Source organism: Bipolaris victoriae (genome assembly GCF_000527765.1).
Source record: "Bipolaris victoriae FI3 unplaced genomic scaffold scaffold_18, whole genome shotgun sequence".
NCBI classification, from domain to species: Eukaryota; Fungi; Ascomycota; class Dothideomycetes; order Pleosporales; family Pleosporaceae; genus Bipolaris; species Bipolaris victoriae.
The window spans coordinates 17650-32165 of NW_014575374.1; the positions used below are offsets into that span (position 1 = coordinate 17650).

Genomic DNA, 14516 nt, shown 5'->3' on the forward strand with positions numbered 1-14516 from the left:
TTGCCCCGCGTCGCGGTGTCGCGAAAACACGTGCTGCACCGTATGACATCATAAGTAGTCTGCATATTCACTGTTACGAAGTCGACTGGTCAAACTACTGATATTATGACTGTTTAGGTGGTGTAAATGGTACCCAGCGTTCAAGCGCTCGTCTTTCTAATATCCGTCAACTTGACCATTAACGGACTCTTCTCCCACGTATTAAACGCCTTGAGCCCCTCAAACTCGCCCTTTGGATCCCACAACCTCCCCCCATTCTCTGCAAACTCAACATCGAAATTCCACAAAAAGGCCCCAAGAATCAGTCTCAGCTCTACGTACGTCAGATTCCTGCCAATGCATCCTCTGGGCCCCAACGAAAAGGGCTGTGCAGCCTTCTTTATGTCACTACCGAATCGGGCTTTGGAGTCTGGCGTGTCCAGGAACCGCTCGGGAATGAAGGTGTCGGGCTCAATAAAGTTGGCTGCCGAATGCGAGGCGCTCCATGAAGAAACGCAGACGGATGTGTATTCTGGAACAAAGTGTCCGTCGATGAGAGCGCCGCCTTTGGGCACATTGCGCAAGAGACCGACTGGGACGGGGGGAAAGATACGGAGGCCTTCTTCTATACAGGCGTTCATGTACGGCAACTTACCCAAAACGTCCATGTTGAGATCAGCTTCGGTCTTGCATGCGCCTCTGATCTCATCCTTGAGCTTTTGAAATATCTCCGGGTTGCGCAGCAGGTAATTTGTTAATCCGCACAGCTCCGTGGCTGTTGTCTCGCTGCCTGCAACGATGAAGAGAGCCGCGTTCATGATGACTTCGCTGTCGCTGACCTCGTTCTTCTTTTCCCGCTGCTTCAGAATGTACCAGATGAAATCGCGGTGGTCGCTCTTCGTGCTGAGCCTCTTGACTGTTTTTTCCGTAGAGTTGCGCAAGTGACGGATGCGGCGCTCGCGGATCACACTAGGAATACACCACATAAGGAACTTCTGCATCGTGGACCCGGGTTTGGCAAAGCGGCGGGTAGCCTGCTCAATGGCACCCGACTTGATTGCCTCGTAAATGAGGACAACCCAGTTTGCGGACTCGGACCCTTCACCTGGAACACTCTTAGTACTGCTTTGATCACATATCCCCGAATTTGCACATGGGTCGCTCGAAAACCGTACCTTCTCGAAGACATCCAAACGGTTCGCCAAAACTCAAATCACCAATGATATCAAATGTGCAAAAATTGAACCATGACACCATATTCGCTGGCTCGCCTCGCTCAGCCATCTCCCTCAATCGCTCGACAAACATGCTTACATAACCCTTGAGGATCGGTTCTTGCTCCATTAGTGCTTGCTTGGAGAAGGCATGGGACAATGCTCTCCTCTGCCGAGCATGTTGAGAAGCTGGTGCCATGGTCAAGTTCGTGGCCCCAGGAATGGCCTCTACAGCGCCGACATGGATAGCGTCCTTTTCCATACTGGGAAGACCGACACGGTGGCCATAGATATCGTCCCAAGATTTTGCCGTATTGAAAGAGAGTTCATTTGGCATAACGCGAACAACTGGTCCATATTTGTCATGGAGACGCTTGTACTCAAAGGCAATGCGGCCGCGTAGCAGGTGTATGATGGACGGGATCGGAGAGATGCGCCAGAGTAATGGCCCAGGATATTTGGCCAGAGGGTGTAGTGTGACATTGTAAATTGCGTTCAAGACGACGTATGCGATGAACTGGAACCTATCAGGCCTGATATTTGTCAATGAGCCAGCAAGGTTGACATACAGCAACGGGCGCCCAAATCGCAACCAGGCGGAGACGTTCTTCGTCTATAATGCCCATTATGCTCTTTTAAACAAGTAGCCGCAAAACAGAGACAATGCTGTTTCAACGACGAAATCCAGAATGCAAACACACAGTGGCGGAATGGCTAGCCTGGGCAAATATACAAATCTTAACTGGCCCTCGGGACACGAGGTTGCAAGCACAGGGATATGCAGAACTGCCGTTTCCCCGTCACATTGGCGAAGGCATCTCCTCGCCAAAGCATTTCCGAGTTGGGATACCTGCCACTTTGCAGGATGCCGAACATGGAGACCTGCCTAACTCATCGTGATTACTATCAGTAGCCGACGCAATCCTCTCGCAAGCATCAAATTGATGTCGCACGACATGAACGGACGTTTGGGTACGTGCCATGTGTATATTGCTGGTTGATGAATAATCGCATAGGAAGTTGGAAATGGCAAGAGACAAGACTGGAAATGCTTTAGCGCCATATATGGTGGAAAAAGACGGACCCCGCATGGCGATAGCGACCCCGCGTGGAATGGCCCGCTACATGAGTAGGCCAGAGACGTAATGCGAGTCGTGTACTTTTTCCAACCAACGCACTCTGAGTCGCAATGGCATCATGAGATTGCTTGATGTGCGACTCATGACATGGTCAGCTTGAATGTAGGATAACGGCTTGTAAACATTCTGGGCACTGGCTGGCGTGCCGACATATCCGGTAGCTCATGAACTTTGGGCAAGACTGCATGATTCGAATACTACAGTGTCTGATTGAACACAGGCGGCGTTATCAGCCCATCTCCGCTCACATCTTTGATGGCGTCGAACCAAATCATGCCCATATGCGCATATCCAGCGTGGGATCTGTAATCATCAGCATCGCATCAGTGTACCCCTCATTTCTATAACTCACGGATGCAGGCCATCAGCTAGCTCATAAACACTCACGACACTCTGGTCCACGACTCTAATCTTGAAGCCTTTCTTCGCCCTTTCCTCCACGACTTCCGGCACTGCCTCGTTGAATGCCCTGATATTGTCACCCGTCCGCTGGTTCAGCGCCTGTATGATTTTCGCAACAAGAACCACAGCGTCCGGACACGCCTCCAAAATAGCATCTAGGAGCTTTCCCAATTGCTGCGGCGCATCCTTCCACAATGCGCTGTCAGAGCGATCCAGATCAGTCGTGCCCACATGCACCAATACGATATTCGGTTGCATCTGCAGCGCAGCCGTCATAGCGCCCATTATCTCGCCTATTGTGGAATTGACATGTCCCTCGTTGTCATTGTCAAACATGAAGCCTGAATGCTGTGTACCGACAAAGTCGACCGACTGATACCACCCAAGGATTAGGTTGCGCAAAAGCTGGGCACGATACCCATCTGTACCGTGATCTTGGCTGTCCGGGTGCCAGCCCCATGTTATCGAGTCGCCCAGAGGAAGTATGCGGAGGGGAATGCGAAGGTCTGCGTGAGGACGTTCATGGCGTAAGCCGACGATGAGCGTGATCACTAAGGGGGCGGGTTAGCAACGATGCCAGGTAGAAGACTGAATGGAGGGCAACGCGCTTTGCCTCTTCTTCCATACACACAAGTATCTTGGCCCTACTATGCGACAATGGGAACGGGGTCAGTTCATTACAGGGACAGGAACGGGAACCTACATAAACATAATGCGCCAACTACCGCTACGCCCTTGAGCGCCGTCCTATGACGTGGGCCACCCAAAATCGAAATCATGGTGATGTACAATCGCAAGCACTCATCTGTTGCGGTCGAGAACGACTTCGTAGTAACGTGGCTGAGGCCGCGTGTGTCGCTCCCCCGAGTTCACCAATGGGCACGTCATAGCGTCATCCGGAAACAAGGGGTTAGATTGCTATTCTAAGCCGTTGTAATAGGCCAGGACTATCATTCGCCCTTGTGGATTCACAAAATACGGTCTGCTTGCCATTGAATACATTGTGTAGCGCAAGACGATCCGAAAGAGTTGAGAGGCGCATCAAAGTGGCGCGAGGGATGTCTGTCCCTGACATGGACGTACTAACAGGGTCTCCCCGCTAGCCACGCTAATCAAGGCACGCGGGTGGAGACGCCCGCCATCTACCAAGGAACTCCACACCCAAGCATTCGTCTTGTTCGACTGAACATCATGGAATTACCTTTGCCTTTCTCATGCGATCGAAAGCAGTTGTCCACGCCTCTCTTGTCCGTATCTCCTCTGTGTACCCAACCTTGTGCGAAGCCTCCATGCTCATCTGGCGGTCGAAATCGAACATGGTCATGATGAAGTTCTGTCTCTTGTTAGCTATGCTCGCCACAAACTTGAAGACCTAAACACATACCTGGAATCCCGGATGCGTAATATCGCTATCAACGCTTCCCTGCTTGAGATCATGCTTCTTCTCCAACTCCTGCCACTGCTGCTTGTGCGCATCAATATATGCGCCAGGCTGTGGTGAGCCCTCCTCGGGCCCCGTGCCTTTTAGCCCAAAATAATCGCAGATAACTGGCCATTTCCCGCTCCAACTGTCTTCCCGACCGCCCACATTAAAGCTCTGCGACGCAGTCTTTTCTGGATGCAGTGATGCGTGTATCGAAAAGTGCGCAACCATGTCTTGTGGAGATTCGTTGTACTTATTTACCCACGACTTCTCACTCCCGGGAAATGGACACTTTGCGCCCTCGCCTTCGACAAATCGGTAGAGTGAGAGGTACAGTGCGAGTGTTTGCGCCAGACAGTAGGCATTGTTGTTTGGGACGAATCCGATGATGTTGTCCGGTCGAACTTCACACCACTTCCACTTCTTTCCTTCTGAAATGCGCTTCAGGCAGTCGATCTGGTTGTAGTAAAAGAGCTGAGAGAGGTATGGCTCAGGAATAGGTGGAAGCGTCTCTTTCAGCGGTAGGTCGTTTGTGAACGGGAACTGATCCAGCATTTGACAGCCGTAAATCTTGGTGCCTGTCGGAAGAACCACGTACGAGAGTTGAGGCGACAGGTGATCAATGGCTGTGACTGCGCGCTCCAACATTGCTTCATTTACCTTGCATTCCGAATCAGGGTCGTCTATTTGCTTGTACGCTACCACTTGTTAGTCGTATTCTCTTTGGAAACCGCCCGACTTACAATAAAAATACACCTGAGTTACTGTCTCAACATCCTTGACCTTTTCTTTAATCTGCGCCTCCAACTCCTCCTGAGTCCCCTTAACAAGATCCACGCCAGACACTATTTGTAAACGAGGGTCTTCTGGCCAGAGCGCCATCTCCCGTGTCAACGGCCGATTCACCATTGCTGTGACCTTGGAGAAGGCATCTTTGGACGGATATCCATTGAGGATGGCGTTTACAATGGCCCACCCAGAAATACCTGACGCACCGTAAATGAGTGCATGGTTACCCATTATCTATTGCAAGAATCTTAACTAGTCAACGTGAGGGAGTTCGTGACTGGGAGATCTATTGGCAAATATGTTGGGAAGAAAAAATTAGTAATACAGTGCGGACGGGATGAACTTGGTATAAGTATTTCAGCCAAATGCTTTTAAAATGTAAACAGGAAATATTACTTCATTCGATGCGAGTAATCAGGCACCATGCACAGTCTAGTGTGATTATGTTGCTGTATACAGTTGGTCGGGCTACGACGGAGAACAATATCCAGTGTGATGCTGACACCTCTTCCCCGCTTCCTTGCATTGCTATGACTCGCTAGACATGCCATGTTCTGCAACAATACCCGATGGTTGGCCTGAAAAATACTCCGAGGATGAAAATGGCTGATATCAGTCTGGATTCGGTTGTGTCGGCGATGCTGAGTGGGGGCGTAGTAAAGTCGGACCATGGCCGCGCCAAGCCAGAGTTCCAGGGTCCCCGTGGGTGCTTCAACATCGACCCTACTGTCTCGTAGACACTACGCATCGCACGCATCTGCAACCGCCAAATGCTGCATGCCACAGCTGCACTCTCTTTAAGCTCTTTTTCGTGCGTTCTTGCATTTTGCATTTCTTTGGTTTGCAGCGTTTGGGTTTTCTAAAGTCAATCGACCGCAATTGCACTTTCGACTGCCCGCACCAAACCTCCGACGCGTCGTCGCTGTTTTGTACAGCCAGCCCATTCACGCCTGCTTTTCTGTATATCTATCGCAGTTCTCTGGGTTAACACAGAGTATCCATGGCTACAATCAGGGTCGGTCAGACGGTAGAGACGACCGGTGAGCAGCAGGGGATAGTTCGATATGTGGGACCTATCCACGTATCTGATGGCACGTTTGTGGGCATAGAGCTGCCCACTCCTACTGGCAAAAACGATGGATCTGTACGCGGAGAGCGCTACTTTTCATGTCCACCGGGCCATGGCTTGTTCATACGTGATTCAAGTATTGCGGCTATAATATCACAACCAGCTCCACCGCCGCCTTCTACCCCCAAATCAGCCGCCCCAAAACCGAAACCACCGACGACTACGCCCAGAGCTCGGCCTTCGAGTGTCATTGCCCCGAAGCCTGGTCCTCCCGCCAGACCAACAGTAAACAAGCGACAGTCCGTTGCAGGCCCTCCAGCCCAAGCCGGCCTTCGCGGACCCGTCCGTAAAGCCAGCGTTGCCAGTATCTCCAGCAATCCTCCAGCAGAGAGTTCCCGCCCCGCCCCGCCGGCATCCCGACCAAGCATCGCCTCATCAGTCGCCAGTAATCCCACAAAGCCGCCTCGAGATGGCAATATCGAAACGCTACAAACAAAGATTCGGCATCTAGAGAAACAGCACGCAGAGGATCAAGAAAGGCTCAGGGAACTCACACAAATTAGGGATGAGCGGGATCGGTTTAATGGTATCATACAGAAGCTTCAGTCGAAATGCCAGTCCCAATATGGCGAGATGCAAGAGTTGAAGGATGCGCTGAAGGCTGTTCAGCAGGAAAATGAAGCCCTCACCAAGGCCCATCAAGATCATGAAGTGGACCTAGAGGATGCGTTGGTCGACAAGGAAATGGCAGAGGAGAGGGCGGATCAGGCTGAATCAGAGCTGGAGTCATTGCGTAAACGGGTGGAGGAACAGAGCTTAGAACTTGACATTCTCCGAGACGAGGCCGAGCTTTTCACAACAGAAATGTCTGAAGAGCAGAAGCAAGAGGCCGGTTACTATCGCTTGCAACACGAAAACGACCGCCTAAGAAATGCGCTCATCACCCTCAAAGAAATGACAGAGGAGAGAGAACAGGATCAGAAGGCAAGGATTGCCGGACTGGAAGCCGATCTCGCGCAGCTCGAACGCTTGGAGCAGGAGAATGCCGCTCTTCAAGAGCGCGCTGCTGAATCCGACTCACTTGTCGACCATTTGAAGCAACAACTTGATGCCGCCAATGAATACGAGGATATGGTAGGAGAATTGAGCCATCAGAACCAAAACCTGCAAGATAGGATTGCGGAGCAAGAGATGATTGTACAAGACCTCGAGAACCTACGAGAGCTCAATGACGAGCTTGAGGTTCAGCATCTTGAACAAGAGGAGGATATGATGGCGGAGATTGAGATGAAGGACGCTGAGCTTGCGGAACAAGCACGACTGATTGCTGACCAAGCTGCCATCATTGCTGACAATGAATCCCTCATCACTAAATTCCGAGACCTTGTCATGGACCTGCAGACAAGAATGGCAGACGCCGAATCCTCTAAGAACATGACAGAAGCTCAAGTTAAGGACACTACCGGGCGGTTCAACCAGGTCATGGATCTGAACCGACAGCTCCACGCCGCCACTGTCTTGTCTACCACACGAGAGATTGAAGCTTCCTTGATTTCTTTGAAGGCTGATCAGCTTGCGGAGAAGCTTGAGATCTGGAACGAGACAGAATCGAAGGAGTTCACTCGCAGCGAATCTCTCCAGGCTTATCTCACTGCAGAGAGGATTGTTGGCAAATCAGAACTGCTCATGAATGTGCTACGGAGCACCAGCCGCCAGATGGGCAATGGCGGCCGTCTGGACGATGCTTTGACTAGACTTGTCTGTGGTCAATCCGTCGCCCATCTCGAGATGATTAAAGACGGCAGTCACCGCCTTTGGTCCGCTATCCGTAGCCTGACCCTCGCCGAATTTGCAAACATTGGACCCACCTACCAAGAACTGATTACTGTAGAGCAAGTTCTCGATCAAGGTCTCAATGCTCTCAAGGCAGACACGGTCAACTTCGACGACTTTGCTGGAGCTCTTGAGCGTTCCACTAAAACACAAGAAGCAATCCTCTCGAGCCACCAAGAAATCCTGGCTGAGCGACCAGAAGGCGAGCTGGTATCTAGAATCACTTCCATTCACGCTCGCCTTGATTACATCGCCCATCTGTACGACCTGGCTACGTTTACTCTTCAAAAACTTCCCGAAAACATACTCGAGGAGTGCGAGTACACTCCAGAGCATTTCAAGACACCAGTGGAGACCACACAAGGTGCTCTTGCGGCTGCGACCAAGTTGCTCAAAGTTGTGGAGGCTTTGACTGCAGACAACATGTATCCCCGCCTTCCAGACGGCCTGGAGGAGGCCATTCGATTCGACGAAGGACTAGCGCAGGCTGCACAGGGAATTGCCAACTTCACCCGAAGTCTCGTGGAGGAAGTCGCAAAGTGTGTCAATCTCTCAGATCCAGAGTCGCTCTCTGAAAGTGAGATGGCTGCTACGAAGGCTGCAATCGATGATCTGGATTCGAAGCAGCAATCTATTTTCGTCACTGCTGGATTGAATAGTCTCACATCCAGCTTGCGGCACTGGACCGACCACGCCTCGGTGCTTTCCAACAACGTTGAAATTGAGCATGGTCCTACACCGTGGTCTCAAAAGGCCAAGGAAGTCGAGGCTGCACGAAAGAAGGACGACGAGGCGGTGCGTCAATTGCAGGCCCTCACAGCCGAGCACCGTGCTACTGTTCTCAAGATCCACGAGCGCGAGCAAATTATTGCTACAAAGGAGCTCGAGATTGAGCACCTGTCGGCTAAGATCCGGGATGCTGCCACCAAGACTGTAGGTCTCGAGGCCCTCCAAGAGGAGCTTGCCCTATGCCACGAGCAGATCGCGGAGCTCGAGGAGCAGAACAAAACCCAAGCCTTGGATCTGGAAGCACTCAAGGAGCGCCTAGCCAACGTCGACGAGTACCGACGCAACGACCCAGAGCTCACCACCGAAAACACCACCGCCCCTATCGAACAACCCCAACAGGCCGCCGACCCACGAAGTGTCCCCGGCGGTCTCAAGACCTTCATCGACGCCCTGCAAAACGAGAACCACTGGCTCCGTGAGCGCGAGCACAAGGGCGCCCTCGACCGCAACATGCGCGAAATCTTCAGCAACATGGAATACGCTCCCCACGATGCTCCACACAAAGTATCCCTCGCAAGTCTTGACGCCCTCGAACTCCTGTGGCTCGAAGACGACGAGTCTGAAGATGTAGAAGCATCGTCGCGAACATCCAGTCCTATCCCCGGCGGTGAGTCAGACTTGACATACCGCATTCCTCATAGCCAAGTCTCTACTCGACCGAAGCTCTCGGCCCTTGAACTCTCGCACGTGACCCTGGGATGGGAGACGCGTGCGCATAGTCACAAGGCGGTTCTGGAGCAGGCTGAGGAGGAAGTCATGTTTTTGTCTATGATACGCGATGATGAGGATTTGACGTGGTAGGATGGAAATATGGGGGATCGTTTGAAAAGTAGTGCGTGTGTTTTAAATTTTGGTTTGTCGCTGTGGAAGACAGAAAGAGAGAGAGAAGATACCCACCCCCTTTTTTTTAATATTGCAAAAAGAAAAGGTTCGCACTGTAGAGTTGAAGAATCACGATATCAATGATCAATTGTAACTTAACCCGAAACTTTTGTTCCATTTTCCCCCACGTTGTGTAAAATGTGGTATAGCATTTTTAGGTCCGAAAATCCGCTTCAACGCTCACAGGAAGGAAAAAAAAACTCCAGTATATATAACCGAAAAAGAAGAAGAGGGAGCAACTTAATCAACGGTCCCCCACTGCGCCGTCCCAGCATTGCCACCCCCCTCAATCTGCCTCACCTCCCTTTGCCTCCTAACATTTCTCTCATAAAACTCTTCTTTCTCCGCTAACATCTTGCGCTCGACGCCGGCCCGATGCTCAACCTCCATTTTGCGCTGCTCAATCATTTTCAGCTCCGCACTCATCGCATCTCTGACCTTCCTCTCTTCAACTTCCGCACGTCTGGCCGCTGCTTCGCGCTCCTGTTCAGCGAGTAGTGCATGCCACGCTGCCTTCTCCGCACGCCTTGTGCGCTCAGCCTCGCGCAGGCGCTGGACTTCGAATTCGTGTTTCTGCTGCTCAAGTAGGGTGTACTGTTTTGTAGCTTTAGCCTGGCGGGCGAGATCGGCATCTAGGGCTTCTGATTTGCGGCGGAGAGAGTCCTTGTGGGAGAGTTCGTGCATGGAGCGTTGGTGTTCGAATTTTTCTTTTTCGTGGCGGATGCTGAGGTCGTGGTCTTTTTGCTTGTCGACGAGGGCGGCGATGGGGGCAGGGAGGCCGGTTGCGCCGACGGGTTGGAGGGCTGAGGACGAGTAGTAGACTGGGATGCAGGCTTTGTCGCGGAGGAGGTCGAGGAGGGCAGGGCGGATGGGGGTGCGGGAGGGGGTTGGGAGGAGGTCGACGTAGGAGTAAGGGGAGTAGTGGAGGTTGGAGGCTGGGTCATGGTAGATGTGGGATGGATCGTTTAGGTCTTTCCAGATGTCGGTTTCGAGGAGAGTTTCGGTGATGGGGAGGGCGCTGTAAGGGTTGTCGAGGGCGAGGATGATGCTGGACTTTTCGTTTCGGGCGCGGAATTTGGCGTTTGCACCGTTGGAGAGTAGAAGGCGGATTACCTGGCGGAGTCGGGAGCGGTGGGTAGGAGTTATGACATTGGCATTGAGACAGAGTTCGCCAAGGGCATTCCTGCCGCCATGGAGTCGAGATGGGTAGTTTGGATCATGGCCATGTTCAAGCAGGGCTTTGATGGACTCGACATTCAGCTCTCGTGCTGATTCGTGTATGCTACCATCGTTCCCTGCGGTGTGTGGGGCTAGTGTTTTCACCAAGGCTTCTCCAGATAGACTACCGCTGGCGTAGAACAGTGCAGACTTGTTCCACTTGTCTCGGGCATCAACGTCAGGGCTTCGCTCTAGTAGCGCAGTAAGGATACCGTGGCGTCCCTCTCGCGCGGCAAGCATAAGCACCGTCGTTTCCGAGACGGGCGAGATGTCGCTCACGGAAGCACCGGCTTCCATCAGTGCGGAGATCACGGCATCTGAGATGCGCTTTTGCGGTTGAGCTAGTGCCCAGTAAAGTGCGGGGACTGTCTCCGGACCAGCCGCCGGGTGGAGCACTGTGGGAACCGATACATTTGGATTCAGACCGTGACTGAGAAGAAGCGTGATGAGAGCAGCATTGCGTGGGTAGACGGTCATGGCGGTGATCAAAATCGGCATCTTGTTGTTACCAGTTGCCATGTCATCAATTGCGAATCCAGAATCAAAACATGATTGTATTGCCGAAAAGACAACTTCGTCTTGCAATTTGGAGCTTAATAACGCTGGGACAATGACATTGAACTGGGGATTGTGAAGCATGAGCTTCTCAAATATGGTGTGACTGTGCTTTTGCGTTGCAAGAACAAAGCAAGCACCGTCTGCTGTGTTGACATCGGCATTGTGAAAGAGTAGGAGATCTACCAGGGGCTCAGTGTTGTTGCTATCGTGCTCACTGCTCAGAACAGCACGTAGAGCAGCGTCGATGGCGGGTTGGTCGACACCGCGATTGAGAAGCTCTTGCGCTAGCTGATTGGCATTTTTCTTGTTCTCGGCAAGCGAAAGGTTCTTGTCAGTGAATAGTGTTTGGAAGGCTCGAGTAAGACTAGGTCGCGATGCTTGGTGTTTCCCACTTAGAAGCAATGCCGTTAGCGAACTATCACCCGAGGCCACTGCAACACTCAGAGCCTCGCCATTGTTGTGACTCACAGAAGCACCTTGTCCCAACAACAGCTTGGTACTAGTTGTGTCCTTTGTCGAGACAGCGTGCCGTGTTTCAGCAGCGAGGGCCTGGTCCAAGGACTCTTGGGGTACTCCGAGCTTCAGAAGTGCGTCTAGGATCGGGGCCTTCTTCTGAGGGTCTTCGATTGCAGTGGCGTGTTTGAACGCAATGCTGAGAAGACTGGGGCTTGCAGTGAGAATCCGTTCGATGATGTCGATGTTGCCTGGGCCACCTTTGATGGCAAGTTGTAACGCTTGACCGGCTGGCTCTTCCTCAACTCCCTGGCTTAGTAGTAATTCGATGATTTCAAGCGCTTTAGCATGTCTTCCAGCATGTGATTCAAACACTAGGGGAAGGGCCGCCGAAGTCGACGAGGGTTTTGGTCTTGCATTGCAAAGCAGACGCAAAAGGGACATGTCAGCTTGGGCAACCGCCAGGGAAAATACTCTGCCGTTATCGTAGTCAACGCTTGCACCTTTCCGAACCAGGTCTGTTATAAGGGCCCCGTCTCGCGCAGAAGAGGTATCCGCGATCGCATCGACGAGAACATGATCAACACCAGGGCCACGTGCGCCATTTTCGAGCAGCAAGCGAGAAAATTCACGTCGTTCAGATGCTGTAAATCCGTTTTGTAGAAGTCTGAATACTTCTCCCAGAGCCTCAGGCGATGGCCGTGTGTTGAGAAGCAACTTCAGTGCCTGGAGGTCCTTGTTGAAAACGGCAGCATGCAGAGCCCCGCCGTCGCCCGATTCAACTGGTGCATCAGCTCCAAGAAGAAGCTCTACCAGCTTATAATCTCTTTCTTTGGTGGCCTGGGTAAGTAGTGGACCAAGCGGGCGACCTTTTACACCCTTTTGTAGCAATGCACTAACTACCCGGAATCTATCCGGTTGTGGCATGTTACGTGGCAGAGCATTTAGTGCAGCTACTGCATGTTGTTGGGCCAGTGGGGTCTGAAGGATAGCATCCACTATAGCCCAGTTGGAGTTGGCCAGAGCCTCCCTCAAGCACTCTGCTTCATTTGTTGTCGTGGAGACGCCATAACTAATCATCATCCGTGCACCAGCAGTGTCGTTTCCACGTACGACGCAGATGAGGAAATCAGACAAGCCCCTGCTGTCGGGAGGTAGGCCGCAGCAGAAGAGAAGCTGGAGAAATTGAAGAGTTGCCTGACGTGTCGGAAGTCTCATTGTCGTGTCGAGTGAATGTTGCAGATTTGATGGGGTCAGACGAATGGGACCGGAAACCAAAGCAACGGCAACTTTGTAATACTGTCTTCCAATGGCCATGTTTAGAGCGCTTGCCGTGTCGAAGTTTGGGTCGGCTCCATATGTGATTAGTAGAGATATGGTTACGTCAGAGGTCTGCTCAACAGCAGCAGGCAGGCATGATGATATGATATCGGGGCGAAGAGGCTTTGGGGCTCGTAGTAGAAGTCGAACAAGATTGAGGTCATTAGACCGCACAGCGTTGGCCAAGGCATTTGGGAAGTTGTTCAAGTTGGCACCGTGCCTTAACAGCTCAGTGATGCATGCATGGTCGTTTGCACTGAGGGCGGCTTTGAGTGCTTCGTCCAAGGTGGTCTGGTCAGCACCAGAGCTGGCCAGAATATTGACGCCATCCGCCTTTCGTAGGCTGGCGGCCTGCTGCAAGACAGTGCTTCGGCGGCGTAGCGAGGTGTTGGCTTGGGCTCCGGATTTCTTCTTCTTGTCCAGGGTTTCGATGACGTTGACCTTGGCTCCGAGATTAAGGAAGGCCTGAATCAAGCCAGGCCCTGTGGTTGCATCGCGAATGACGGCTGACAAGGCTTGGTCCAGCTCATCCTGGGAGAAGAGGGCGGCGTCCTGGGATTTATCCTTGTCTTTTGAACTCTTAAAGATGCTCTTCAACCCCTTCTTGGTCTCAGCGGGTTTGGCTCTGCGCTCTAGAAGAATGTTTCGCGCCTGTGCATGGTCCTCTTCGCTGGCAACAATGGCAGGCTGGGTGGGTGCGGGTAGAATGGCTTGGCGTTGGCCAAGGGGCGTCACTCCTGAAGCTTGAATGAGTTCGTTCAAGCCAACCCTTCGCTGCATCATGGCAATTGAGACACTGTCCAGAGTTGGTAGACACGGGATGAGCAGGTGCGCGTCTACATGTAAAAAGACATAGGCTGGTGAAGCGTTGCGTGGCGGGTACACGTATAAGTTGAGGCGGAGCTAGGTACACGCAGTCTGATTTGACCGCCAGCCACCATCGGCATGGTTGACGACGCCCACAGGACCCGAGTGGTCCGTCGCACTGCCCGCCTCGCCGGACAACTGGATGTATACAACATACTTACTTGCGCATACTTACAGAAGTACATACGAGAAGGAGCGCAACGATGGAGCGAGCACAGTTGTCAGCGGGGACACGATATGTCCCTATTCACCTCGTGACATGTCAGCAGTGTGGCATGAATACATACCCAACACTCCCTTTCATCTCAGCCACCTCCGACACTTGATGTCTGGAGCACTCGCTTACAATCCCTACTCGGGCACGACACATGACCTTCAGCATTGTACCAAAAGCACTAAACTCTCCCTCAATAACGGAAGTGGATACACCGACTTGATGTTTACCGTTTTCGTCGGCCCGTCCATCTGGACCCACGTTTGAGATTCACGGCTTGGTCTGCTCCTCTTCCCCAGGCACCGTTTCAGCACCGCCTTCATACATGTAGCTATTTTCTGAAGTCGGGGACCCTTGCGCAACTGCG

General features: G+C 52.2%; 4 protein-coding genes across 4 annotated transcripts; all 4 read right to left on the bottom strand.

The window, feature by feature from the left end:
• Positions 1-140: 140 nt before the first annotated feature.
• Positions 141-1819, bottom strand: COCVIDRAFT_91590 (hypothetical protein; the record flags this gene model as incomplete). The annotated part of the gene is made up of 3 exons (XM_014703993.1): positions 141-1084; positions 1155-1710; positions 1763-1819. 3 exons carry the CDS (start codon positions 1817-1819, stop codon positions 141-143), a joined length of 1557 nt encoding a protein of 518 aa, XP_014559479.1.
• A 710-nt stretch (positions 1820-2529) lies between these two features.
• COCVIDRAFT_91670 (carbohydrate esterase family 3 protein) lies at positions 2530-3513 on the bottom strand (the record flags this gene model as incomplete). Its single annotated transcript, XM_014703994.1, has 3 exons — positions 2530-2635; positions 2685-3285; positions 3438-3513. The coding sequence occupies 3 exons, from the start codon at positions 3511-3513 to the stop codon at positions 2530-2532; spliced, it is 783 nt and encodes a 260-aa protein (XP_014559480.1).
• A 410-nt stretch (positions 3514-3923) lies between these two features.
• Positions 3924-5177, bottom strand: COCVIDRAFT_91826 (hypothetical protein; the record flags this gene model as incomplete). Its single annotated transcript, XM_014703995.1, has 3 exons — positions 3924-4067; positions 4119-4855; positions 4901-5177. The coding sequence occupies 3 exons, from the start codon at positions 5175-5177 to the stop codon at positions 3924-3926; spliced, it is 1158 nt and encodes a 385-aa protein (XP_014559481.1).
• A 4582-nt stretch (positions 5178-9759) lies between these two features.
• COCVIDRAFT_91824 (hypothetical protein) lies at positions 9760-13848 on the bottom strand (the record flags this gene model as incomplete). Its single annotated transcript, XM_014703996.1, has 1 exon — positions 9760-13848. The coding sequence occupies one exon, from the start codon at positions 13846-13848 to the stop codon at positions 9760-9762; it is 4089 nt and encodes a 1362-aa protein (XP_014559482.1).
• Positions 13849-14516: the final 668 nt, after the last annotated feature.